Source organism: Phascolarctos cinereus, unplaced genomic scaffold (assembly GCF_003287225.1).
Source record: "Phascolarctos cinereus isolate Bilbo 61053 unplaced genomic scaffold, phaCin_HiC Scaffold_2;HRSCAF=192, whole genome shotgun sequence".
NCBI lineage: Eukaryota > Metazoa > Chordata > Mammalia > Diprotodontia > Phascolarctidae > Phascolarctos > Phascolarctos cinereus.
The window spans coordinates 64,293,695-64,321,198 of record NW_027555625.1 but is presented as its reverse complement, the minus strand read 5'-3'; the positions used below and the strand labels follow the sequence as shown (position 1 = coordinate 64,321,198).

The window sequence follows — 27,504 nt, the reverse complement described above, 5'->3', positions numbered from 1 at the left end:
ATCACTGGAAGGAGTACTCCACATCAATAATATCATAAATCCATTGAGGCTGAAGTCGTATGTGGACTGGACACAGTGGAGTGTTTCCCAATAGTGAAATTCCATGATTTTATGGATCTATATATAAAGATGCATTTAAGACCCTGCTTTTAAGTGTATGCTATCTTGCATCTTTTCACTTCAATTCAACAAAGATTAATTAAATGCTGTTCATGTCAAGGTAATATCTCAGACACTCGGGATATTAAAAAAAATAGCCCCTGCCTTCAAAGAGTTTGTATTCCACTGGAGAGTACAATGCTTCCACATTTTATGCAAATACAAAGTAATTTCAGGAGAGAGAGAATATTAACGAATAGTGAGGCAGGGTCAGAAAAGAGATAAGGAAGGATTAGATGGTGGATATACCACTACACTTAGAATCAGGTAGATGGAAAAATGGAAGGAAGGAAGGAAGGAGAGAGGGAGGGAAGGAAGGAAGGAAGGAGAGAGGGAGGAAGGAAGGAAGGAAGGAAGGAAGGAAGGAAGGAAGGAAGGAGGAGGAAGGAAGGAAGGAAGGAAGGAAGGAAGGAAGGAAGGAAGGAAGGAAGGAAGGAAGGAAGGGAGGGAGGGTTCTAAAAGATGCTAAGGATACTAAGAGATGGAAGTGAGGAGAATGCATTCCTGGCATAGGGGACAGTCTATGTAAATGCATGGCAGTTGGTTTATGGAATGATGAGTTCAGAAACTCACAGTTTGGTGAAACAAGAATGCACAGAGGTGGAGTAACATGAAATATGTCTAAAAAGGCATGGAGAACCAGACTGCAAAAGGCCTTAAATGCCAAGTTGAGGTGCCTGTATTTTATCCCCAAGGCGATAGCGGACCACTGAAAAGAACCTCAATTGTTCAATATCTTGGTTCCCCTGCTACAATGTAAGCTCTTAAAAGTTTCATGAGTTGTTTGTAAGGAAAACATTTTGTAAACTGTAAAGTGCCATAAACATGTGAGCTTCCATAATTATTTATCGCCACTTTTATATAGTCTCAATTTTCTAGAAGTTGAACAAAGAGGGAGATGATGGGGGCCTAAAGTTGTCAGAGGAGGCTTCATGGAGGAGACAGTCCCTGAGCTAAGCCTGGTTTATTATGATTAATAACAGAAACACAATTCTTCAGTACTTTAAGGTTTATAATTTTTTTCTTTTTTTTTTCTTTTCATCCTTGTGAAGGAAACAATGCATGGGTTAGCAACCCCATTTTATATTAATTAATCCATCCATCAAAAAGTATTCATTAAGCATTTACCATGTGCCTGACACTGTGCCAGGCACCTGAGAGATAGACAAAAATGAAACAGTGCCTGCCCTCAAGGAACTTACATTCTATCAAGATAAACAACATCTACTCATCTAAGTAGAAGGACAATATGTATAAAGTAAAATACCTAGTAATGTAAGGGAGTTCTAGCAGCTGAGACATTGGGTAGGGGAATCAGGATAAGCCTGTAGTATACAAGTTCTTAATCTGGAATAAATGGACCCTGTTTCAGGGAGTCCATGAACTTGAATGGGAAAAAAATCTCATCTCTATTTCCCATATAATTGATGTCCTTTGAAATCCTATGTGTCTTATTTTATGAGTTTAAAGACATCATTCTGAGGAGGGGTCCACAGGCTTCACCAGACCACCAAAGGACTCTACAGAGAAAGTTAAGAACTCCTGCTCTAGAAGGAGGTAGTGCCTGAGTTGAACTTTGAAGGAATCAAGGGATTATAAGAGGCAAAAGTAAAGTAAGAGCATTCTGGGCAAGGGAGACAGCGTTCAACTCAGAGAGATACATTGACTCGTAGTCACTTAGTAGTAAGTGACAGGTTAGGATTTGAACCCAGATCTTTGGACTTCAAATCTAGTGGTCTCCATTATAGGATAAGGTCTCCATTATGGATGGAGGTTGAATAGTGAAATGATTTGTTCTTCCTTCGTGCAGCTTTCCTAACTCTCCCACCCCCGGATGACTGGACAGTCTAAGCATGAAGAACAAAACTTAGATTAGATGGATTCCTTCCCAGCTGCTAAAGGAGAAGGACCAAGCACTCAAATGATCCACTTCTGATTGATTGGTCAAAACAGGGCCCGTTCTGTGGCCACCAATTCAACAGGAAGCTGTAGACTCCCAATGAATCAGGGACTACAAAATATGATGGGGCTCTAGTAATAGATTTGTAGAAGAATGACAGGAACCTTGATCTAGAGGGGAAAAAAACAGGGACTTTGATTTTTTTGGGGGGAAGGAAAGAAATAAAACTTTAATCATGTAGTTTAGTCCTCTCAACAGAGTGAAGGGGAGCAACCATGTCAGCAGAGAGGCAAGCGAGGAGTTAACATGTGGCCGGAGCCTGTGCTATGGATAATCTGCAAAATGGATAACTGAGAGTCATGGAGAAGCAATAATTCTCCAGATGTGGCTTAACCAGGGAAAAGTATAAGGGACTTTGGTTCAGCTCTACCACATTTAGGGAGAGGCATTCACAAGGTAGAGAATGATCAGAGGAGAGTGCCAGAATCATAGCGTAAGATCAGCTGAAGGAAGAAGAGAAGAGATGCTTCAGGGGGTCATGACAGCCATCTTCAAGCATCTGAGAGACTTTCAGGGAGGAAGGATTAAACTTGTTTTGATTAGCCCCAGAAAAAAAAAGAATAGCAATGTCCTACAAGTTGGCCCAAACCTGGTTTCTTCAGTGTAAGGAAATCCCAACGAGGAAAGTCCCTCTTAACAATGCAGATGGGGAGCTGTCCTATGAATTATCATCTCTGACAGTTGTCTCAGGTGTGTCCATCTGGGAGGATAACAGACTTATTCAGGGTAGTGGTGTCTGAATAGAAGCTATGGGAAAGCAAATTTTGATTGGCATAACAAGAAACTTTCTAAAAATTAGGCCCAGAGGTGTAGCTAAAAGTTTTGGCATCTAGGAAAAAGAAGGGAATGTGTGTGTGTGTGTGTGTGTGTGTGTGTGTGTGTGTGTGTGTGTGTGTGTGTGGTGTGTGTGTGCATACCCACATACACATACATACATATATATATCACCTATTAGATATATATATGTATCATCTACTATATATATATATATCTCACCTACTATACATATATATAAATACCTACTATGTTATATGTGTGTACACACACACATATATATAGCACCTACTATGTGCCAGGCACTGTGCTAAGTACTATATATATATATATATATATATATATACATAGATATAGATATCTATATATATATATATATATAGACATAGATATAGATATCTATATCTATATCTATACATACATACATTTATACATACATACATATACATCTATATATTTTTTTTCTGATCTGATCCTCACAGCAACCCTTCAAGGTAAATGCTATTATTATCCCTATTTGACATTTGAGGAAACTGAGGCAAACAGAAATTAAGTGACTTACCCAGGGTCACACAGTTAATAAGTGTCTGAGGCCAGTTATAACTCAGGTCTTCCTGACTCTAGGGTAAGCAGCTGCCTCTGGGCACATCTAGGGCCAGGGGCAAGAAGCAAGGAATATACTTGCAAATCCACTTTTTATGAGAGGCTAGGGAAGAGGGGTCATAAGACCTGATAAGGATAGAGACTCCAGTATACCAGCCTAAAAGGAGGAAACAAAGATCCTGGGGCAATGGCCTCCACAGGCAAAAGACCCATAGAGTAACCCAATGTTGCTTCTGGGGAAACCATTGCTTTTAAGATTGTGTCTCCTCCCACCACCAACAAGGGGAGGAAAGAGAGAAAAGTCAAGAAATAACTTTCTGAAACTGATTATTCTTGTGACTAGATGTTAGGATGGGCTGTTTTGATGATACTGATGGAGCGCAAATGATGTCAGCACCCTCTAGATTCTGGTGCCCTAGGGCAATGTCACTCTTACCCCACTCTAATTATAGCTCTGACCCAATCAGAACTGGTATCAGACTTGACTCAAAGGAGAACAACTTCAGATGGTAATGAATCCCACACCCCATCACTGGACATCTTTAGAATAAGCTGGATGACCACTTGGTAGGTAGGGATGTTGAAGAAGGGATGCCTACTTCAATATAAGTTGACTAATTCTAGGATTCTGTTTGGGAAGAGGAAGAGGAAGGAAGAAGATGAGACATCTGCCCTTCAGGGGCCTGGAAAAGTAAAGGCATCTCTCTAAATATCTAGTCATACAGTCCTAGGGCTCAGCAGCCACCCATAGTGGGGAGGAATATTCATAATAATAACAAGGACTCCCATTTACATGAACTTTTAAGGTCCACGAAGTGCCTAAAGTGCAAGCCTCATCAAAAATATCTCTTTCCTCTGCCCACATGGCACCATCAGAAGAATCCTTTGGAGACAGGATTCCCTTGAAGGTAGAGGATCTATTTCTGACTCTGCCATTGACTTGGGATAATTCCTTTCCCTTTTTTGGAACTCAGTCTCCCCATCAAACACAGCTAATAATATCTGCACCATCTCCCTTACAGGATTGTTGTAAGCAATGCACTCCAAGTATTGTAGGAATAGAGGTGATGATTGCAAGCATAATTACTCATCAGAGAGTAGAGGGAGTGGGCAGTGGGGAGTGGCTGAAGCCCTTCCCCTCTCACCACCACAGGACCACAACGAAAACATGTTCTGTTATCTCTTCCTGTTGGCCTCCTAACTCCTGAACCTGGAAACCCCAGCTCCACGGGGTTCTCTAAGGGGATCTCCGTGGGGAGAGAGTCCAGAGGCCAATGGGAAGTGGTTACACACAGCTTGGGCTGGGAGGGCTGGGGAAAACAGTGGGGTGTGTACGTACTCCCACCTAGGATCATTCTTTCAGTTCTGCCAAAATCAAGTCCCGCCCCTCCATCCCAGTACTGACCCTTCTCCCTGGGAAGCTTCTTTCTTCATGCTTTAGTTTCAGCCGCCAGCTTCCAATAACCTGCTTCTTGCCTTTAATTAAGATGGAAAGGACAGCCGCTGGGGTGCTTAGAACATTGCTGTTGCTTGACTCCAGTAGAGAAGAGAGTGTGTACCCACAATCGGTGTGTATTTGTTTGCGTTTGTCTTTGTGGGAGCATGGAGGCAGTGTGACATAAAAGAAAGACTGGGGATCTATAAAAAATTAAGGTGAATGGGGGAAAGTTGCAGGGATGTAGATTTCAGACCAAAGCAAGTAAGAAGTTGGCAGCTATTAGAATTTGTTCAAGATAGAGTGGGCTGCTTCATGGAGCAGTAAACTGCCCTTCACTGAAGGTATCCAAGCAGAGGCTAAATGAGCATTTGTTGGGGCTACTGTCAAAAGAATTCTTGCATCAAGAAGGACATAAGCATGGATGGCCCCTTATGGCCCTGCAAACTGAGATTTGAGGATTCTTGGGTTGGGGAGGCAATCGGGTGCCAGAGAATTTGGAGTCAGAGGATTGGGGCAAGAAGCCCAGCTCTGTCATATAAATAGTTTGAACTTAAGCAAGTAGCATCACTTTAGGATGCCTCAGTTTCCTCATCTGTAAAGGGGTTGTAATTAAATGGTCTCTTAAGTACTTTCCAGCTCTAAACACTATAATCTTCTTACCCTAGAATAATATTTATTCAATTCACTTCAATTAAGCACCTACTATGCATAAGATGCTGCATTAAGAAAACAAAAATCAAAACAAAATAGCCCCTGCCCACAAGGAAACTACTTTCCACAGAAGGCATAAAATCGAATTATTAGAGAAGGTAATTTAGGAACAGAGAGAAGAAGAGAGGGAGAGCAGGATTCTACCTATGTTCTAAGTTCCCTCCCAGCTCTAATATCCTATATTCCCTATTTAAACATTCTGTGTTCTAAGGCCCTTCCCAGCTCCAACATTTCTGCTTCTCTAGTCTAACATCTTGTGTTCCAGGTTCCCTCCCAGCTCTAACATTTTATATTCTCTAATTTAACATTCTATGTTCTAAGACCCTTCCTGGCTCTAACATTCTCTATTCGCTATTCTAACACCCTATGTTCCAAGGAAGTGCCTTTCAGCTCTGACATCTGTACACCAATGATTCTAGAAGGGGGAAATCACTATGGGCTAGGATGGTCAGGGGGCACTTCTCAGAGGCAGAGAGACTGACTAGTAGGAAGTAGAGAGCTCAAGAGGAAGAAGGAATAGCATCCCCACAGATGAGAACAGAATGAATGATCATGGCATAGCAAGAGAAGGGGAATGAGGAAAATTAAGGGGCAGTGAATTTCCCATCTGGCTGGCTTTCCTTCCACCAGAAAAGTTACTTATCTTAATGCCAAAGCTCCAAGCCTCAGCCAAGGTCATGGGTCTCTTACACTGAAGATTTATGTGCTCTTCCCTAAAAGGCATCTATCTCCAAACTGTCTTTCTTTTTCATTCATAGTTAAGAGCCAGGAGAGACAAAACCCAAAGACAGATTCATGTAGAATATCCATTTAACCAATTGTGATCTGCTTGAGGGCAGAAATTGTTTTCTGCCTCTCTTTGTAGCCCCAGCATTTAACACAGTGCCTGGCACAATAGTAAATGTTTATGGACTGACTCTCCTTTCCTAAGTTCACTAATATGGAGACCAAATTGTGGGTGGGACACGTGTATGCAAAGAGATTCAATCTGAGCTAGTGAAACAGAAGCCGGAAATGGGCAAAGATGTCGACATCAGATTAAATTCATTTCTCTTCTGTTTTAGCCCCTGGGAGAGGACACAAAGGACTGAATGGACAAAGGCATTTTCACAATGAATATGTGAAGGATTTTCTATATTCAGTCAAAGTCAAAATCCTTCCACCAGCTAATGCTCAACAATAATCAGTGTATCATTTCCTGTTGCCTGTCTACGTCAGCAGCTATTAGCACATCAGATCTGTGAGTTTATCAAAATGAAAATTGTACTCAGGAATCGCAAGTTGAATTGTTTGGTTAGTTGCTCTAGTCAGGTAGTCAAGCAATAACCATTATGTGCCAGGTGAGATGTGCTAATAGTCCCTAATGAGGATGAAGGTAAATGAACATACCACTTGAAAATACATGGGTCGGCAGAGGTGAAATTTAAAAATGTGTTGATAATTGGGAGGTGGTGGATCACAATGGAAAGTACTCTGGATTTAAATCTGAACTGAGATTAAAAACCAGATATTGGAACATTTATGAACTGTGTGACCACGGGCAAGGAAGACAGAATGAGTTAGGAAATCAAGTGCTGGACTTGGGGACAGAAAGACCAAAGTTCAAATCTTGACTCATAAATACCAGCTATATGAACTTCTTCGGATCTCAATGTCCTCAACTATAAAACAAGAGGGTAGAATATAAGCAGTTACATAGCACCTACTGTGTGCCATTTTATCCTCACAAAAACCCTGGAAGGTAGGTGCTATTATAATTCCCATTTTACACTTGAGGAAACTGAGGCAGACACTGTTAAAATTACTCTGCCCAGGGTCACATAGCTAGTCTTATGCTGAGGCCAGATTTGAACTTACGTCTATCCCTGACTCCAGGACCAGCTCTATCCACTGCGCCACCAGCTTCTTTTAACACAATATATACAATCCCTTCCCGCTATGATTCTATGACCTCTCTATATCTGTTTTCTCATCTACAAAATTGGAATAACAAGAATGCCACTAACTACTTCACAGGACAGTGGGGGGGGGGGGAAGCACTTCGTTAAAACTGTGAAAGTACCATAGATATAAACCGTCATTATCGGTGTTGATGGGAAACAGACCCCCTCAAAGGACTTTCCCCTTGTGTAGAATATCTCACTCTGTCCCCTGCATTTAAAGATAACAGTGGTGAGGAAGTACTTTCTTTGTGTGCACAAATGTGGCAGAAAAGACAGACATAGAATCCCAAGGCATGTCCACTCTTTTCCCAAAATTATATTTCACAGGTAACCTTTAAGTATGTATAAGGCCGGATAACCTTTCTAAATCACATTCTTTACCCCCTCGGGACTCAGAAACTAACTCCCTCCCGAGGGAATCAATCATCCAATCAACAAGCATTTATTGGCACCTACTATATGCAAAGACAAAAGGAAATACAATCCTTGCCCTCAGGGATTTACCATGGGGTGGAGGGGAAGGGGGAGGTAGGTACCAAATCCATTCAAGGCAAAAGTGAGAGACACTAGAAACCTGAAGGATCAGGAAAGATATCATGAGCCTTGAGGAATATTAAGGAGAAGAGTTTGCCTAGAGCACAGAGAGAGAAGAGGATGTAAGAAGAGGGTGGAATAAGAGTGGAAAAAAGAGGTTAGGGCCAGGGTTACGAAAGGCTTTAAAATGTCAGTCAGAGGAGTATACATTTGAACCTGGAGGTCCTAGGGAGCCATCCATGTTACTAAGACAAAAACTGATATTGTCAGATCTATTTTCTAAAGATTGATCTGGGGGCAGCTGTGTGGAGAGGGGAGGGACTGAAATCGGGGAGACCAATTAATTAGGAAGCTATTTCAATGATCAAAAGCCAAGAGGAAGGATGTAGGGATTCAAACTGCCTAACCTACAAGAAAAGAAACTGAGGCAGAACTCTGAGCCAATACCACTTTATTAAAGGGTCATGGTCCTCTCTAATGAAGTGGACCTCAGATCTTCCTCACGATCTGAGATGCCCCATTCTTCCTGGGCCTTATTTTTATAAGGCTTAATACCAGATTTGATACCCAAGCATTCTAAAGGAGCTATACAAAGTACAGAGTCCCATTGGTCGATAGACCTTGTTTCGTGAACCAAAAATGATAACTCAGCTAGAAATGGTATGTGTGCAGGGGGGTCTCAGCTTGGACAAAGCATGGGGCATCTCCCCTGACTAAGCGGTCATAAGATGGTCATAAGACGATCACCTGCTCATGTTGCACAAGAGAGAATGGTCCAGAGGTATAAAAATAAGTTGGAGGACTTTCCATGTAATTGAATCACCTCCGCCACATTGGGCTTGGTCACTACGACAAGGAAAAATAAGAGTGGAGGACCTCTAGTTAGTTTGCTATGATTAAGCAAGTGAATTTATCATCTGCAGCTCACGGCTCTGGGCCCTAATATACAGAACTTATAATCGCCACTCCTATGGAATCGTAGCAAACTGATTAATACTGATTGGAATAGAGCAGCAATTCATCCAAACGAATTATTTCTCGAAAGGGTCTGAACTAGGGTAGTGGCCACGTGAGCCAAAAGGAACAAACGGATTCCAGAGATGCGTCAGGGAGACGAGAATGACATGATTTGGCGATGTTGTCCCGGATAGGAGGAAGTGGGAGGGGGCTTGAGGAAGTTGTCAGATTAGTCAAAGCTGATTCTGAGGTTTCTGGGTCTGAGTGATTAGGAAGATGGTGGTGTCATCAACAGATGGACAAAAGGAAGCTAAAAGGCGGGGCAGGTTTAGTGGGGAAGGCACGAGCTCCAGCCTGGATGTGCTGAGTGCGAGATGTTGGTGGGTAGAGATGTCCTCCCAGCAAATGGAAACTGGCTCTCCCATTAATGGTGGCTAAGCTCTCAGCTGACTCTTTCAGGGATCTATGGTGGGACCCATCTCTGCAGCCCTGGGCTTGAAGTCAGAAGATCTGGGTTCAAATTCTTAGCCCACTATTTTCTGGACAAATCACGTCCCCCTTTTGCTGTTCTCAGTTTCCTCATCTTGCTGTGTAGGTAACACAGGAACAATGAGACCCCCGAGTATTAACCTTGTCTTGGGGTTTATTGTGTTCTCCAACGAGGAACCCCCACCCCACTCCCATCCACATGGGCAAAGACTCCCCAAAGGCACGAAAGGACAAATCACAAAGGAAGAGGAAGTCTTCAGGCAAAAGGAGATTGGGAGGGGATGTTGCAAGAGCTGGCTGATTCGTGAAGATATCTTAACCTGAATGACCAAGCTGACTCCTGAAATTAGGGAATCTTTGAAGTCTGCCTGAACAGACGGTATCGTACAGGATGTTCTCATGGAGGGGTCATTGGGGTGGGGGTAGGGCAAAGAGGTCCTTTAGTTGGTGAGACAGTGCTTAACACAAGAGGGAGGGAGCCGTGCGCAGTTCACCAAGATGGTAGGAATTGTGCTCAGTTTGTGATCCACAGCTGCTTGGGGGTGCAGTGGAGTCAGGAAGACCTGAGTTCAAGTCCAGCTTCAGACACTTACTAGCTGTCTGACTGCGGGCAAGTCACTTAACCCTGTTTGCCTCAGTTTCCTCATCTACGAAATGGCGACAATAGCACACACCTCACAAGGGTGAGGATCAAAGTGCTTTGCAAACCTCAAATAATATAATAAATTAATATAATATCATAATAATAATCTAATAGCTAACACTTATGTAGTGCTCGCTATATGCCAGGCACTGTGCCAAATGCTTTACGAGCAATCTCATTTGATCCTTACAACAACCCTGGAGGGAGGTGTTCTTAGGCAAAGAGAGGTTAAATGACTTGCCCAGGGTCACACAGCTCACAAGTGTCTGACACTGGATTTGAACTCCGGGGTTCCTCACTCCAGATCCAACACTCTATCCACTGAGCCACCTAATTGCTATAGTAACTATTATTACTACTATTATTATTATCCGTAAAAGAAGTATAATATTCATTGCATTATGCTCGTAGCACACTCGATGAATGAATTTTTAAAAGCATTTATTAAGCGTATGCTATGTTCTAGGCCAGGGGTAGAGAACCTGCAGCCTTGAGGCCACATGGGGCCTTCTAGGTCCTTCGGTGCCGCCTTTTGACTGAGTCCAAGTTTTACAGAACAAATCCTTTCATGAAGGGGATTTCTTCTGTGAAGTTAGGATTCAGTCAAAGGGCTGCACTTCAGGACCTAGAGGGCCTCATGTGGCCTTGAGGCTAAAGGTTCCCCACTCCTGTTCTAGGCTCCATACTAAGTCCTAGGGATACAAATAGAAGCAAGCAAGAGTTCCTGCCTTCAAGGAGCTGACATACTAATTGGAGATGACAACACAAACAGAGGAATTATATTGTTCAGTTATTTCAGTTGTGTCTTATTCTTTGTGACCCCATTTGGAGTTTTCTTGGCAGATACTGGAGTGGTTTGCCATTTCCTTCTCCAGCTCTTTTTACAGATGAGGAAACTGAGGCAAACAGGGTTCAGTGACTTGCCCAGGGTCACACGGCTAGTAAGTGTCTGGGGCGAGACCAGAATTCAGGAAGGGTCTTCCTGACTCCAGACCCAGCACTCTGTGCACTATGGCGCCACCTAGCGGACCCACAGGGGAATTAAGGAATGCCTCAAATTGCTGTGAGGAAAATGATTCGTAAACCTTAGACCTTAAAACAGTCCTGAAAGGTGAGCACTTCTGTGCTGCCGCCTAAAATCCCTTAGGGATGGGAGAGGGGGTGCCAGAGAGAGAAAAGACAAGGTCCTTCTCACAGTGGGAAAGTCACCAAAACTTCCCGAGACCTCACTGGCGTCTCTCAGGGGCCATGAACTCTCTCACATGACATTTTCAAGTTTCACTTCCATTGGTTTTTTCTTTCTTTTTTCTCCTCAATCCTTCTGCCTACCCCACATCTAGCAGAAAGTAGCTCAAAGCCTAAAGATTCTCTAGACACACACACACACACACACACACACACACACACACACACACACACACACCATTCAAAGTATTCAGGTTGGACAATCATTTGTTGGGTATTCCTTTTCTGGTATGGGTGGGACTCAATGTCCACTGAGGGCTCTTTCACCTCTCAATTCTATAACTCTGTGATTCTTAAGTTATGGCAGAAAGAACATTATACCCAGAGGATCTGAGCTGGGACTAGAACTTTCTTATTGTCCCCTAAAATCTTCTCTTACCCCTACCACCCCCTGTGATGCCAGAACAATTATAATCATGACCACAATAATAGCATTTATAGAGCACTTTAAGGTATGCAGTGTGTTTTAGAATGTTATCTGATTTTATCTTCACAACATCCCTGGCAGATCAGTGCTTTTATCATCCCCATTTTACAGATGAGGAAACTGAGGCAGACAGAAATTAAGTGATTTGCTCAGGGTCACATCTAGTAAGGCATGTGTGAGGTAGGATTTGAACTCAGGTCTTTCTGAATCAAGGTTCAGTGTTCTATTCACTGACATAGTATGATATATTGGCAAGACCAGTGGGTCTGGAATCAGGGCACCTGGGTTCTAACAGCATCTCCACCCATGAGCCACATAACCTGGGTTTCAACCTACTTGAATGTTAATTTCTCTTTAAAATAAAGTTAACAGTAGTTGTATTAACATACTGTTGCAAGAATGAAATGATGTGTTGTCTACAAAGTATCATGTAAATATAAGTCGTTACCATTATTCTTGGAGCTTTATCCATTTACATAGTGGACTGAGAGCTAAGAGGTTTCTTAGAGATCTAGTCCAACTGTCTCATCTTACAGATAGGGAAATGAAGGCTCATTAAAAGCAAAGCATCTTACCTAAGGTTCCATAGAAAGTTAGAAGCAGAATCTGGCCTATAATCCAGGTCTCCTGACCCCCAGACTAGGTCTTGTCCTAGATAGCCCAGGCTCAAGACACAGCTCACTCCCAGGGGAAGAAGAGCCAGTGGCCCCAGTGAGCCCACCCCTTCCCTGTTATTTCTACATTTCTCAGAAAACTATTGACATAGTCAGCTCTTTCTGAGGCCAGTTTGGTGCCAGCCATTCAAATGTAATAGCATTACTAGAGTTCACAGAACTCCCTCAGCTAGCAAAAGGTCTGCAATCTCCTGCTTCATCTCTTTGACCTTTCTCAGAACTTTCTCCCACTTGGACCCACTTTTCTTTGGAACAGTGCTGGTGCTCTGCTGACTCTCACATAGATCGGCCAGCCAAGGTAGGAAAAACCTGTTATTCAGGTGACTTTTACAATAATAGAAATTCTGCCGGGCAGATTCTGAGGTTTCTTAGGTGATCTTCCTTCAATACAATTCAGGAGCCTTCAGTGCCTATACCCTCCTGGGTTAATTAATCCATCTAGGCCAGGGATGGAGAATCTGTGGCCTCGAGGCCACATGTGGCCTGATCGGTTATTTAGGACACAGCTCTGTACCTGGGCTAAGGAAGACAAGGCTGTCACTTTGATCACTCAGTGGGGTAGGAAGATTCACTAATCCAGCTGTTCTTAGAACTTTAGATCCTAGCACATAGAATTGCAGAGCTGGAAGGGCCCTTACAGCATAAAATGTCAGAGCAGGGAGGGGCCTTGAGGCCATACAATATCTGAACATAAAATGTCAGAGCCAGAAGGGACCTTAGAATAAAGAATGTCAGTTAGAGAGAACTCTAGAACAAAAATTGTCAAAACAGAAAGGGACCTTAAAACACAGAATTTCAGAGCTGCAAAGAACCTTATACCGTAGAATGTCAAAGCTAAAAGGTACCAGAGAACACAAAACCTTATTGCCGAGAGGGACGTATAATGTCCTAAATTCCCTTCTATCTCTGGTGTTCTGACATTCTGAGACCATATAGCACAAGGTCTTTATTTGACAAATCACGAAAGTGAGGGCCGCAGAGCTACAAAGGCCCAGGGCCACAAAACAAATTAGAGGCTTCCTCTTACTTACAAAATGGAAAGAATATCAGCAATACAATGATCCAAGATAAGCCCAAAAGACTTGTGACAGAGCATGCTATCCGCTCCAGAGAAAGAACTGATATTGTCTGGATACAGACTGAAGCACACTATTTTTCACTTTCTTTCCTTCTTATTTTTCATTTGAATCTTCTTGTACAAAATGACTAATATGGAAATGTTTTACATGATTGCTCACCTATAACATATATCAGATTGCTTACCATCTTAGGAAGCAGGAGGGAGGGAGGAATAGATTTGAAACTCAAAACTTTTTTATAATATTAAAAAAATTATTTTAACATGTAATTGGGGGAAAAATTAAATAGTATTTAAAAATACAGAGAAGAAATCCCATGTTGCCTGCTTTACTGGGCTACAGTGAAAAGCAAATGAAATAATATATCCTTTGCAATCGACAAATTACTATAAAATGTGATATGTTACTATTATGACTGAACTAAGAGCTGAGTGATGAAGGAAGGGTGTAGAATATTCATCTTTAGGGATCATGAGGAAAATACCTTCCTCAAGCCAACTAAGAGCCAATTGGTTTGGGAGAGGGTTATTGAAAGGCAAGGCGATGGAGCAGGTGACTTCAGTCAGTCTCAACCTTATTTCATAGATATCAAGAGTCTGAAGGGACCTTTAAGGTCATCTAAACCACCTCTAGGGCAGCTAGGTGGTTCGGTGGATAGTGTGCTAGGCCTGGAGTCAGCAAGACTCAACATCCTGAATTCAAATCTAGCCTCAGACACTTACTAGCTATGTGACTCTGGGCAAGTCATTTAACCCTGTTTGCCTCAATTTCTTCATCTGTAAAATGAGCTGGAGAAGGAAATGACGAACCACTCCAGTATCTCTGCCAAGAAAACCCCAAATGGGGTCAGGAAGAGTCAGACACAACTGAAAAATATAAACAATCCACTCCCATGCACAATGGATGGAAACCCACTTCAGAAACCTTGAGAGTGGATTTCTAATCCTTGGATAAAGTAAAGCCTGGATGATCATCAATTTCAAGAAGCCCCACATTTAGAGGATATGATTTAGAGCTACAAGACAACTCAGAGATCCAAGTCAAATACCCTTCCCATTTTACAGGGGAGGAAACTGAGTTTCAGTATGGGGAAATGGTTTGTCCAAGGTCACCCAAGTACGAAATAGAAGAGCAAAGATATGAACTCAGCTACCCTGATACTAAATCCAGTGCAGCGGCATTTTTTATTTAGAAAGTTTTTCTTATATTAGATCAAAATCCTCTCTGCTAAGTATACTCATCATTCCTAGCATTGCCCTCTAGGGCCAAGCAAAACAGATTGAATCTCTCCTTCCCACTACAAGCCTTCAGAGCTTTGCATATCAATTAATCGATCAATTAATAAACATTTCTTAAGTGACTTCTATGGGCTACTAGGTAGTACTCAGAGTTCAAATTGAGCCTCATATACTTACTGTGTGTGACCCTGGGCAAGTCATTTAAACCCTGTTTGCCTCAGTTTCCCTATCTTTAAAATGAGCTAGAGAAGGAAATGGCAAACCACTCCAGTATCTCTGCCAAGAAAACCCCAAAATGAGGTACGAAGAGTCAGGACTGAAATAATTGAACAACAACAAATTAATAAGTACCTACTATGTGCTAGTCACAGTGCAAAAAGAGGCAAAAGATAGTCCCTGCCCTCAGGTAACTCAAATGTAATAAATTAGCCAAATGGAACTGAACACCTCACCCCAACCCCTAAGCACCATGGGATAATGGATAGAGTGCTGGATTTGGAACCAGAAAGACCTGGTTCAAATCCACCTGTGATACTTATATGACCCTAGGCAAGTCACTAAACCTCTCTTGAGCCTCAGTTTCCTCATTTATAAAATGAGGAGGTTGGATGATATAGCTTCTAAGGCTCCTTCTAGCTTTAGATCAATAGCCAATAAACATTTATCAAGCACCTATTATGTGCCAGGCACTGTGCTAAACAATGGAGATATACAAAAAAGAAGCAAAAGACAGTCTCTGTCTTCATGATCTAATGGAGGAGACAATAAGCAAACAACTACATCGATGATAAATTAGAAATAATTTAGAGAGGGAAGGCACTGGAATTGAGAGGAGGTGGGGAAGGCTTACTGTAGAAGGTAGAATTTTGGTTGGGACTTAAAGGAAGCCAGGGAGGTCAGGAGTCAAGAGTAGAGGAGAGAGAGCATTGCAGGCAGGGGAGCAGGAGAGGGGTATGGAGAAACTGCCCAGAGCAAAGAGGTCAAAGCTATGAACCTGTTTGCTCTCTTTTCTGGGTAATCAGTCAGAAGGGAAAAGATTTCTCCCTCTCTATAGGCAATGCAAAGTTCACCTCTCTGGTCTCTGTGGTAACTAAAAGAGCACTGGATCTGGTGTCGAAAGGCCAGAGTATAGAATGCCAGGTCTGCTCCTTACTTCCTACTTATGTGAGCTTTTATAAATCACTTCATCTAGTGTATGAAAGTCATCTCATATGTAAAATGAGGTGGTGAGACTTGATGATGTCTAAGACCCCTCCCAGATCTAAGGTCTGTGATCCTATAATCTTTAAACAATTCCTGTGACCTTTCTGGAGAACTGACTTCCAATTAAAGAAATTCAGATGCCAGAGCTACCAAGTGCCAAGTGGAGTCAATTGGCAGTGGCAGTGTCTACCTCATTGCCCATCCTTTATGATGGATGCTAAGAGAGGAAACAGAGTGAATCTGGGAATGGAAACTATGCAGGCTCCAAAGAGGGCTGTGTTTGTTTCTCAAAGACCCATTTGGATTACGGGGTGTCACAGCCCATGAAAATTAGAATTGCATTGCTCTTTATTTAAGATGCCCACAAATGTAGTGTCTGTATTGGGTAATGTAAGGGACATGGAGAAGGGCCTCCTTCCCCACCAAAAATTCTCCTGCCAACCTTTTGTAGATAACTGAAATTCCACCATTAGAGAACCATTCCTTTAACCAAAGATAGGATGTCTCCAGTTTAAATTCAAACATTTCTGAGAAGTATTAGGATATTATCCACTATGAACACCTTAGTTTGAATGAGCAAAGACTCTTTTCTGAAAGCAATTATGGTTGGGGATATGGGAGGACTAGGCTAAATGGATGATGCAGCAGAAAGTCCTCAGAGCCACTACCTCTCACTCTCTAGATAATCCCCAAGGATGAGTTCCCTCAACAGTCAAAAACCACCACCTCTTCATCTTCCTTCTCCACATTCCTGGGTCGAGGGCCTTTGCTGACCCTACTTCAAGGAGTACAGGGTCAGTTCCCTAGGTAGAGCCTCTTACTGGAGTTAACAGAAAATGAATGTCCCTTTAACTCCTTAAATTCTGGTAAGAAGGGGTAAGGAAGATAGAAGGCACCAGCTTAAGGAAAGAGAGGAGACAGAAACAAAATCTGGGCCATGTTTCGGTAGAAGTTCACAGTTTAAGGGAAATCATTCATCTATCAGGGAAAAGGAAGAGGTAGGAAGTGAGAGCCAAAAGATCTTTAGAATATAGAGTATTAGGGCTGAAACAGAGCTTAGACATTAAGTGGTTTGAGCCCCTCATTTTACAAGAGAGAAAACTGAAGCCCAGAAAAGAAAAGAAATAGCTGAGTTCACATAATCAGCCTAAACTCATGCAAAGACCCAAAGAAAGAAGGAGGCTCTTCTTTAAGTAAGACCCCTCATGCCTCATTTTGTCCCATTGGCCCCTCAGGGTCTAAAACTGAAACCATCATCTTCCTCCTTCTAATTTCTCTAGTTCATTATTGGAAACTCCATGTCACTCAAATTGGTAGCCTTAGAATGATCATTGACTCTGCTTTCTCCTCCAGGTCTGTGGTAACTATACATACAATATCTCTCCCACATCTGTCTCCTCCCATCTATTCCTACTGACTTCACCCTAATTCAGGCCTTTTTCTCATTTCACCTAGAGTATAATAGACTTCCAACTGGTCTCTTTGCTCCCAGCTTCTCTCTTCTCCAATCCATCCTTCATTTAATAGCCCAAGATCTCTCTCTATGTATTTCCTCCATTCAAAAACCTTCTATAATTATATATAATGTGCAGTTATATATAATAATATATAAGTGGTGGCTTCTAATTGCCTCCAATTAAAGTATAAACTTGTCTTGGCATTCGGAGTCCCATAATCTATCTACAATCTACCTTCCCAATCTTATCTCATACTAGTGCCCTTCATATGGTCTCCTGGACAACTCTCCATCCGCCACTGTCATCCTTACCTCTCCTGTCTCCTTTTCTTTGCTTATGCCTTTCTCCAAGGCATGGATTTCCCCACGATCTCCATCAGTTGTATTCTCTCCTTGCATTCTCTCAGATGCCTCATCCATGAATTCTCCCTCAACAAATAACAAACATTTATTAAGTACCTACTATGTTCGAGATACTGTGCTAGGCATGGAGATATTTTTAAAAAACAACAACAAAACAATCTCTGCCTTCAACGTTCTCTGAACTATTTGGGTGAAAATATTCTTTCATTGCTCAAATTCCTCATCTCGCTTTGCCTGGATCTCTATTTGGCACTTATTTTAGCATAGATACGACACAGGCCCTGCTCTCAAGACTCTTATAGTATAGTGGGGAGAGGGGAAAAGATGTATGTAAAAAGCTTTCCAACCCCCTCCCGGCACCAAGTACATTGCCTCTCAGCTATAGCAGTTACTTATTAATTTAATTAATGGGACTTTTTTAAGCAGGTAGATGGCTCAGTGGGGGGTGTACCAAGCAAGCAAGGTAGCACAGTGGATAGGGCATTGGGTGTAGATTCAGGGAGACAAGTTCAAATTTCAGCTTCAAACACTCAGTAGCTGTGTGACTCTGGGCAAGTCACTTAACCTATTTGTGCCTCAATTTCCCCATCTGTAAAATGGGGATAATAGAGCCTACCTCTCAGAGTTGTTTTAAGGCTCAAGTGACATAACATTCATAAAGTGCTTTGCAAACATTAAAACACTATGTAAATGCTTATTACTATTTTTTAATCTTACCTTTTTCTGTAGACTTGAGCAGGACACAGGAAGATGGAGAAGCAGATCCTCATCATTTTCCTGGCTGCAGCCTGCAGAAGCATTATGAGAGCCTCTGCAGAGGCAGAGCACTTCCCCCAGGAGCTCCCCCTCTCAGAGGCCCAGGATGTTCGCCCACGCTTTAAGAGAGATTGGATCTGGAACCAAATGCACATCCAGGAGGAGATGCCAGGCAGTCTCCCTCATCATGTGGGCAAGGTAAAGGGTTCTCTCCTTCAGAGGCAGAGAGGCTTCAGAGGCTGACTGTCATACCTAGGACCTCCCACAGCAAGGCAAACAGCTTTCCCAGGGCTGCTGCTATTCAGTCCTACTACCCTAGACCCTCTGGGAAAGATGGAAACAATCACTGAGAATTATAGTTGAAAGTGAATCATGACTCCAACCATCTTATTTCACAGGTAAAGATACAAAGTTTCCAACAGCAGTAATTACTTACCCAATTGAGTGTTACAGAGTTTCCTGCTCTCAAGGGGGTTACAATCAAGGGAGACAAAAATAGCACACACTAAAACTATTAGAATGTGAACCACAACTTCTGTAGCAATGTAGGCATCTGTTAAGTGTTGTAGGAAGGCCTTTGCTAGGCACACTCATCATGGGTTGAACTGGTCTGGGAAGACTTCCTGGAGGAGGTGGGCTTTGAAGTAAATGAATAAACCTTGAATGAACAGAGAAGAGAAGGTAGAAAGATCAGTTTGCCACTCACAACATCATGGTGTGAGCAGCAGCACGGGAGGCAATCTGGTGGAAAGAGAAGAGCACTGCATTCATAATTAAAGGACCTGGGTTCAAATCCTAACTCTGACACGTCAGTATAATCCAACAAACCTCCAGGGTGCTAGATATTTTTAAAAAATCCCTCCTCTGAAGTTTAGAGGAAGAATGGCTTTGGGGAAACTATATACATGCTAGGTGACCTTGGGCAAGTAACTTCTCCTCTACTGGCCTCAGTTTCCTATTCTGTAAAGTGAGAGAATCATTCATCTAAACCTGGAAGGGACCTAGGAAGTCATCTAGACATACCTGCTTATTTTGCAAATGAGGAAACTGGGGCCCATGAAGCTGTGATTGGCCCACAATCAAAGACATGCTAACATCTGAACCCATGTCTTCCAACTAGAGAGCTGATGCTCTGTCCATGGTGCCACACCAGCCATCTCTAAGCTATTTTCCAAGCCTAAGTCTGAGGGCAATCTCTCCTAAGCTCAGAAAACACTGAAGCTATTCTATTTGGGGTCCAATCATATAAAACACAGAATCTCAAAGTTGGAAGGGATTTCAGAGGCCCTTTAGTCCAATCAATATCTGAACAGGAATCTCTTCTGCAACATCTCTGACAAGGGTTATCCTTTGCTTGAATGCTTCCATGATGCAGAATTCACTGCTTACCTCTTCAAACAGCCCAACATAACTTTGGGACCCATCTCATTGCTAGGAAGTTTTTCCTTATTGAACCACTAGGGGGCTCTGTGACATAGTTAAAGGACCCTTTCCAGTGAGGAGATCCCAGGTGCCTGTATCCCCCGACTCACCTGGGCAGTTAGTTATGCACTCTCTCAATAGCAGGGGGTACCCAGGGAGAACAACAATCTGGCTATTATAGAGCTGCCACCTCTGACCCCAGCTTCTGCAGGTTGTGGTTGCCGCTGCTGCTGCCTCTTTAGTCTAAGGGTATGGGCCATGAGGATATACCCAGTTAAAATCTTGGCTCAAGCCCCTCCCACCTGGGAAAACTCTGCCCTCCATCCTGGCCTGTCATATTTCAGTGAACCTTAATTATGTGAATATGGCATAAAGGAATAAACTGCATAAACGTGACTTACCCTTCATCACTCATTACCAAAGAAATACAGGAAATATAATTAAGATGCATTAAAACAAAGACCAGCAGGCTGTGTGCCTGTTACCAGTCTGTAGGCACACCGAAAACCCAAGAATTTCCAGATACCATTCAGGTACATAGACTCCCAGATCATGTAATTCATTGGCTCCTCCACTCCAGTGACACCTCCAGCCTCTCCTGCCTTATGACCTGCCTTATAAACCTGCTTCTGTCCAAAGAAATAGGCTTTTCCCAGGAAAAGGACCTCAGAGACCAAAGCAGGTTCTCTCTGCACCTCAGTGACCATCTTACTCCCTTTTTTTGTCTCCCAAGGTCTATCACCATGTCATTTCTGCCCCTAACCTTTTAGCTTCTTTTCATATCAGCCAAAGCTTTATGGGTAGAGCCGACCTTTGAAACACAGGGTCCATGGCTCTTCAGATGGGACAAAGATAAAACTCACACTATAATTACATCAAGGTAAAATCAGCCATCCTGTAATTTCTATCCAATGCTTCTAATTCTGTCCTCTGGTACCAATTACAAGATGAATCCCTCTTTTGTATGACAGCCTTCCAAATATTTGTGGAAAGAAATCATGTCCCCCTTAGGTCTCCTCTCCTGGCTAAGCATCCCTGAAATATTTCCTTCAACCAATCCTCTCATGGCCAGCTCTGGTGCTGTCACAGTTCTAGTCCCCCTCTTCCCATTTTGCTCTAGTCTATGTCCTCCCTAATATAAGGCATCCTTTTGTTGTTATTCAGTCATGTCCAACTCTTCATGACCCCATTTGGGTTTGGTTTAGTTTTGTTTTGTTTTGCAAAGATACTGGAGTGGTTTGCCATTTCCTTCTCCAGCTCATTTTACTGGTGAGGAAACTGAGGCAAATGCAGTTAAGTGACTTGCCCAGGGTCACACAGCTATTAAGTGTCTGAGGTCAGACTTAAACTCAGCAAGATGAATCTTTCTGACTCCAGACCAGAACTCTCTCCATGGTGCCACCTAGCTGCCCTTCATTAGACAATTGGAACAGTACACATTACTTCTTTAGTGATCTGACTGAAACAAAATGCACAGGGCTGTCACTTCCTTCATGCAAGGTAAAGGGCTGGTAACATCACACTGTTAACTCATATTGTACTTTTGATAATCTAATGGACTGTTATTATTACTATGGCTTCTTTGTCCTCAGGGGAGCTTGGCATCTGTCCAATGGTCACATGCTTTCTCTCAGTTCCTACACTGTTCCTAAAGCTAAGGAGGGAGTTGGGGGAGGAGGGGCACAGCAGGATGAGGTCGAATGCAATTAGTGTCATGACTCATACCACATGAGGGCTTTCTAATCTTCTCTGCAGCCAGCCAGGCCGGGCCCATTAGATCAACAAATCAGCAGATCACTGAAAGTTAGATCACATCTAACTCATTGCATGGATTTTCTGAACAACCAGATGCACTAGCCTTCAGGGCCCAGCTCAGGTGCTGAAAGACATCAAATGAGATAGTATTTGTAAATGCACTTAGCACGGTGCCTGCCACATGGTAGATGCTTTAAAAAATGCCTGTTCCCTCCCTCCCCACACCCCAGTACTCCCATGGTACTTTTTGGCTTTCTCCTTTGTGCCATGATAGGATCATAGCTTTACAGATATAGAACTAAAAAAAAAGCCTCAGATATCATCTGAGGGAGGACTTCTTAACCTGCCAACCATGAACTTTGTCTTTTTAATATTCTGATAACTATTCCATTATAATTTGTTTCTGTTTAAATTCTACATAATTTGTTTTGTGAAATTAAAAATATTATTCTGGGAAAAGGATTATAGGCTTCACCAGACTGTTAAGGAGGTCCAGGATATAAGATCTAGGCTGGGGGTAGGGAACGTGTGGCCTTGAATTTACATGTGACCTTCTAGGTCTTTGGGTGCAGCCTTTTGACTAAGTCCAAGTTTTACAGAACAAATCCTTTTATGAAGGGGATTTGTTCTGTGAAGTTTGGATTCAGTTAAAGGGCCACACTTGAGGACCTGGAGGGCAACATGTGGCCTTGAGGCCACCCCTGATCTAGTCCAACTCCTTTAATTAAATGACTTGCCCAAGGTCACACAGCTGGTGCTTGTCAGAGTTGAAATTCAAATAAGGGTCTGCTGGGCCTGGTGTTCCACATTCTATCCTCTGGACCACCCTCTTTTATATTATACTTTTTCCTGTATACATTATATCTTCCTACTGGATTATAATTTCCTTAAGAGCAAGGATTATGTCATTTTATTCTAATTTTGATAGCTCTGATTGATTGGAAGTATTTCCTTCTATCAAGCTGAAATTCACCTCCCTGAGATTTCCACCCATTCTCCTGATTCTATACTCTAGGGCCAAGCAGGTCTATCCTCTCCTATATAATAATCCTTCAAGCCAATTTACAAAATATTTATTGAGTGCCTATTGTTCGCTCAGATCCACAATGGCCTCTCTTTGTGTAGTGAGAGATGGGGAATTTATGTCCCATCGCTCCCAGGAGCATGTATTCCCCAAGCCTTTGGTGTAAATGTGCCTTTTCATTAGTGGTATTCTGGCTATTTATTTTATGACTCCAGACCCAATTTGCATATTCTAATTAAAAAGCTCTATTGACTCTACGTCTTTAATAAGAACAATCAGTCAACCTGACATATTTTTCTGTTTCAGTAGTAAGTGTCCATATTTTATCTGTCTATCCTTTCCTGAAGGGGTAGGGATGGGGAGGAGGATGAGGATGGGGTGGGGGTGGGGAGTGGGAAGGATTGTGTTCCAAAAAAGACTGTGAATATCTCCCTGGCTGTGGGAATTGAGAGGAAAGAAAAAAAAATCACTTTCATCTGTGGAGGATTAGATCAGGGAAAGCAGGTGGTATGTGAGCTAGATTTTGAATGATGAAAAGTGATTATCATAGGGATGTCATAGGATTTAGAGCTGGAAGAGAACAATTCCTTATCTTACAAATGAGGAAACTGAGACCCAGAAAAGATAAGTGACTGGGCCAAGGTCATAGCTAGTTAAGTAGCAGAGTTGGAGGTTCAAACTCAGGTTTTCTGGCTCCATATAAGGACTTCTTTTAACTCTACCAAATGAAGGGGAGTGAGGGGGAGAGAAAGGAAGGGAGATTTTCAGATGTAGAGGATGCCACAAACAAAGGTTCGCCAATAAGAAAACACGTGATCTTCTCAGAGGGAGAGAGGATCCCCTCCCCAACAATTTAAGTGCCCTCAATTTTTTTTTCCCTTAGATCACTTCAAGTGTGAACAGCAAAAATGCCAGGTATGTTCTCAAAGGGCCAGAGGCCGGCAAAGGCAAACTCTTTGGAGTCAGTGAACAGACTGGAGACGTCTATGCTTTTGAGAGGCTGGACCGGGAGAAGAAATCGGAATATCACCTCACTGCATACATCGTGGACAAAGACACCAACGAGAACTTGGAGCCACCCTCCAACTTCACGATCAAAGTTCATGACGTGAATGATAACGCCCCCGTATTTGCCCAGAGAGTTTTCAACGGCTCAGTGCCAGAGATGTCAGCTGTTGGTATGTGCCAGGGGAGATAGCACTCAGCTACCATTCCAACAAACTTTGGGCATCTCTTACTCTGCAAAGTCCTCCCCTGCCAGTATTGGCCTGGACATCACCAGCCATCTGGGCTCTTCAGCTGTAGCTGTTCATAGCACAGAGGGCATAGAGCCAAAGCTAGGGTTTGTACCCCACCCTACCCCCCATCCCATACAACAAATCTTCACACATAGGAAAACTTTCTGTCTTACACCCCCAGACTAAGCCCTACCCTGGACCAGACTGAGCCCTAAATCTGACCATAGACTAAATCCTAATCCTGGCCACAGACCAAGCCCCTAACTGAGCCCTACTCCTAACATGGTCACAAAGCCCTAACCATAGACACAGACTGAGTCCTAACTGTGGCCAAAGACTGGAAATACTCCTCCACAGTTTCCCCCAGGAGGTCTGGAGAGGGCTAGGGACTATTTCCAAATAAAATGAGAATATGTACATATGAACATGCACAACAGGTTTAGTCTTGTGACCCAATCAAATGGATGCAGACGCCCCAGGTTCCTAGTAAGCCTATCCTTGAACACAACAAAGGAACACAAGAAAAAATGTGTTCTTGAGAAATAAGATTGGATGAGTCAGATGTAGGCTTTGATGGAGACAACTGGGAATGCACTCTTCTGAAGTGAGGTAGAGGGTGGTGAGAAGGAGGGAGTTCTCCCACACTCCTCTGGGTCTGTTTTTCCCTCTGTGTACCAGGCACCTGAGTGAACACACATACTTTTAAAAAAAAAGAGTAGTCTTTTACCTTAACATTTGTCCCTTTAATTTTTACCTCCCATGGTCTTCGTTGGAGTCTTGGGTTTGAGGACAGGGGCTGAATTTGTCACCACCATAGCCAATGTGGTCATAGTACTGCTCCATGTGTCAAGTGAAAGCTCCATCATCTTTCTCCTCTCCCCTTCAAGAGATCCTAGTAGGAGGGAAATCATGGCCTCTCAACCTGACTTAACTTTAGTTAGTTAGTTAGTCAGTTAATTAGTTAGTTAGCTTAGTTTAGTCTAGTTAGCTTTCCTTCTTCTCTCCCCTACCCACTCTTAGAGAAATACAACTCCCAGGATCTTCAGTGATTTAGATTCCCTTGCAGGTGGCTCCCAAGAGCCTTATCAGAAATGTTACAATCTCGCAGTAAATATATAAAACACTTTGCAAGCCTTACGGCACTATAAGAATGAGAGCCACCATTATTGTTGTCATTGTTGTTATAATAATTATCAGCACAAAGGTCTGACCGGTTATTCTAATCTATTGGCTGACTTTCCCTATAGGAACTTCAGTCACCAGAGTCACAGCCGTGGACGCAGATGACCCTACCGTGTTAGGCCATGCCTCGGTTTCCTACAATATAATTCATGGCAGAGAGTATTTCACCATTGATAGTTCTGGTTTGTATGACTTTAAATGTCCTCCCTTCCAATTATTCTCTTGCCTAAGATGACATACATACATGTACCTAGGTGACCAGAAAGGAGTCATGGTTTTGTTGTTGTTTGGGATTTGGGGTTTTTTTTGTTTTGTTTTGTTTGTTTTATTTTTATAAACAGGCAGGAGGTTATTCATTCTACAGCAAGTATTCAAAAGAACACGATATATATTCAAAAAGAGTATATTAAGTGCCCACTACATACCAATCATAGTAATAGGAGTTAGGAGGAAAAAGAAAACCAACAGTCCCCTGCCCTCAAAGAGGCTCTACATGGCTCCTCCTCAAAGAAGTCTCCTTGGTAGATGACATGCTAATTCTACCAGTACTGCTACTACCCAGGCCTCTACTTTGGGAATGGCCTTCAGAACCCAAGACATACTCTTTGGAATCTCCTCAGTGGTGATGTTGTCCTTTGTCCTTGGATGGAAAGGCTCTTCAGTCCAGAAAGGCTCATCACCCAAAAAGACTAAATGAGCCAACTACTAAGGCATGGAGGGTCTGGGATCTGTGGCAAAAGAGTAAGTGCCCACAGTTCCAGAACATTAGAACCAAAAGGGTCCTTGGAAATGTGCTAGGTCCCAACATGGACAAAATCACAGATCCGTGGAGCATGGGGGTTCAAGGTAGCATATATACCTCCTAATGACTTGTGTTCAGCTAGGATGGGAAGAACATACCTTGGACCAAGATCATGGAATCAGTCTTCAGACCTACATTACTAGCCAAAATTGCTCCAAAGAGCAATCTGTATGTGGTTTGAGCAGTGACAACATTGGTAGGGTTTAAAGGGAGCTTCTCCTGGGAGATAGTTTCCAAGCCACATTTATATGGCTAAGTAAGTTTGGTCTGTTCAACAATCCATTCCCATTGCTGGTCATCTTTGTTGCCTTTACAGAAAGATTGTAACAATGACACTGTCTTTTGCCCTTTTATTTTTATTCCTCGAACTTAACCGTAGGCACTTAATAAACATTTATTGACTTACTAATTGACTGATGTGTTCTCCCAAGCATCATAGAATGCTAGAACTGGAAGGGACCTTAAAAGGTAGATTAAAACAAGGAACATAGAATACAGGAGCTAAAAGTGACCTACCTCAGTCTATGGAATGGAAGAACTTGGAACATGCGATGTTACTTTAGGAAGGGATTTGAGATCATAAAATGTCAGAGATGGAAGAGATTTAGGAGATGTTCAAGATTTTCATCTGTTTCTCTCACTTTAGAGAGGAGGGAAGTGAGGCCTACAGAGGGAAATTGTTTGCCCAGGGTAGCACAGTGAGGGAAAGGGAACTTGGAAAGCACTGGCTAATTTGGGAAATCCCATGGCCTCATATAGTCAGTCAACAAACACTTACTAAGCTTTTTTATGGGCTAGTCATTGTGCTAAGGTTTGGGGATACATATACATAAAGAAAGACAATCCTTGCCCTCAGGGAATTTACATTCTAATAGGAGAAGAAAACGTGCTTTAAAAAAGCTGAAAGGAGGCGGTGGAGTGAGAAAGGTAGTGTAGGTAATGAGACAAAAAGTATTTAGCCAGTGTCCTAAAGGCATATTTTGGTATTAAAAGGAATGGAGGTCACTGCTTAACTTATATTCCTCTTGCCCCTTTTCCCCACCCTCTTCCTCACCCCATCCAGGCACCATCTTTACAGCTGTGAATAACCTAGATCGAGAGAAGCAATCAAAGTATGAGATTGTGGTGGAAGCCAGAGATGGTCCGGGTCTCCATGGGGAGTCCAGCACAGCCACAGTGGTTATCACTGTGAGTGACATCAATGACAACTTCCCAATCTTCACTGAAAGTGAGTTGACATTTGGAGAAACAAGACTGGTGTAGGGGGTGGGAGCAGGAGGATGGGAAGGGGATGGGCCACATATTGTATATTGTACTCAGATAGGACACCCTGAGCTAAGGCTTAAGCCTAGGCTATGGAGGTTTTATCCAATCCAGCTTTTCAGTTCTCAGAAATCATCCACATTCTGAGTCCTAATAAGCTCCTATC

The 27,504-nt window shown here is 42.6% G+C and overlaps 1 protein-coding gene across 7 annotated transcripts in view; it reads left to right on the top strand.

Annotated features, from left to right (window-relative positions):
* The window catches only part of CDH5 (cadherin 5), a 54,821-nt gene that overhangs the window by 11,463 nt on the left and 15,854 nt on the right, over positions 1-27,504 (top strand). The window contains exons 2-7 of one of the 7 annotated variants that reach the window (XM_078149448.1): positions 6,710-6,885; positions 12,776-12,855; positions 18,626-18,850; positions 23,737-24,031; positions 25,339-25,455; positions 27,139-27,303. In XM_078149448.1, the coding sequence (XP_078005574.1) occupies positions 18,647-18,850; positions 23,737-24,031; positions 25,339-25,455; positions 27,139-27,303 (781 nt within the window). In that variant the 5' untranslated portion in view covers positions 6,710-6,885; positions 12,776-12,855; positions 18,626-18,646. Of the gene's footprint in view, positions 1-4,983; positions 5,065-6,709; positions 6,886-9,762; positions 9,948-12,775; positions 12,856-18,625; positions 18,851-23,736; positions 24,032-25,338; positions 25,456-27,138; positions 27,304-27,504 lie in introns of those variants that run through there. The other 6 variants (XM_020989454.2, XM_020989455.2, XM_020989453.2 and 3 more) reach the window with 6 other exon arrangements.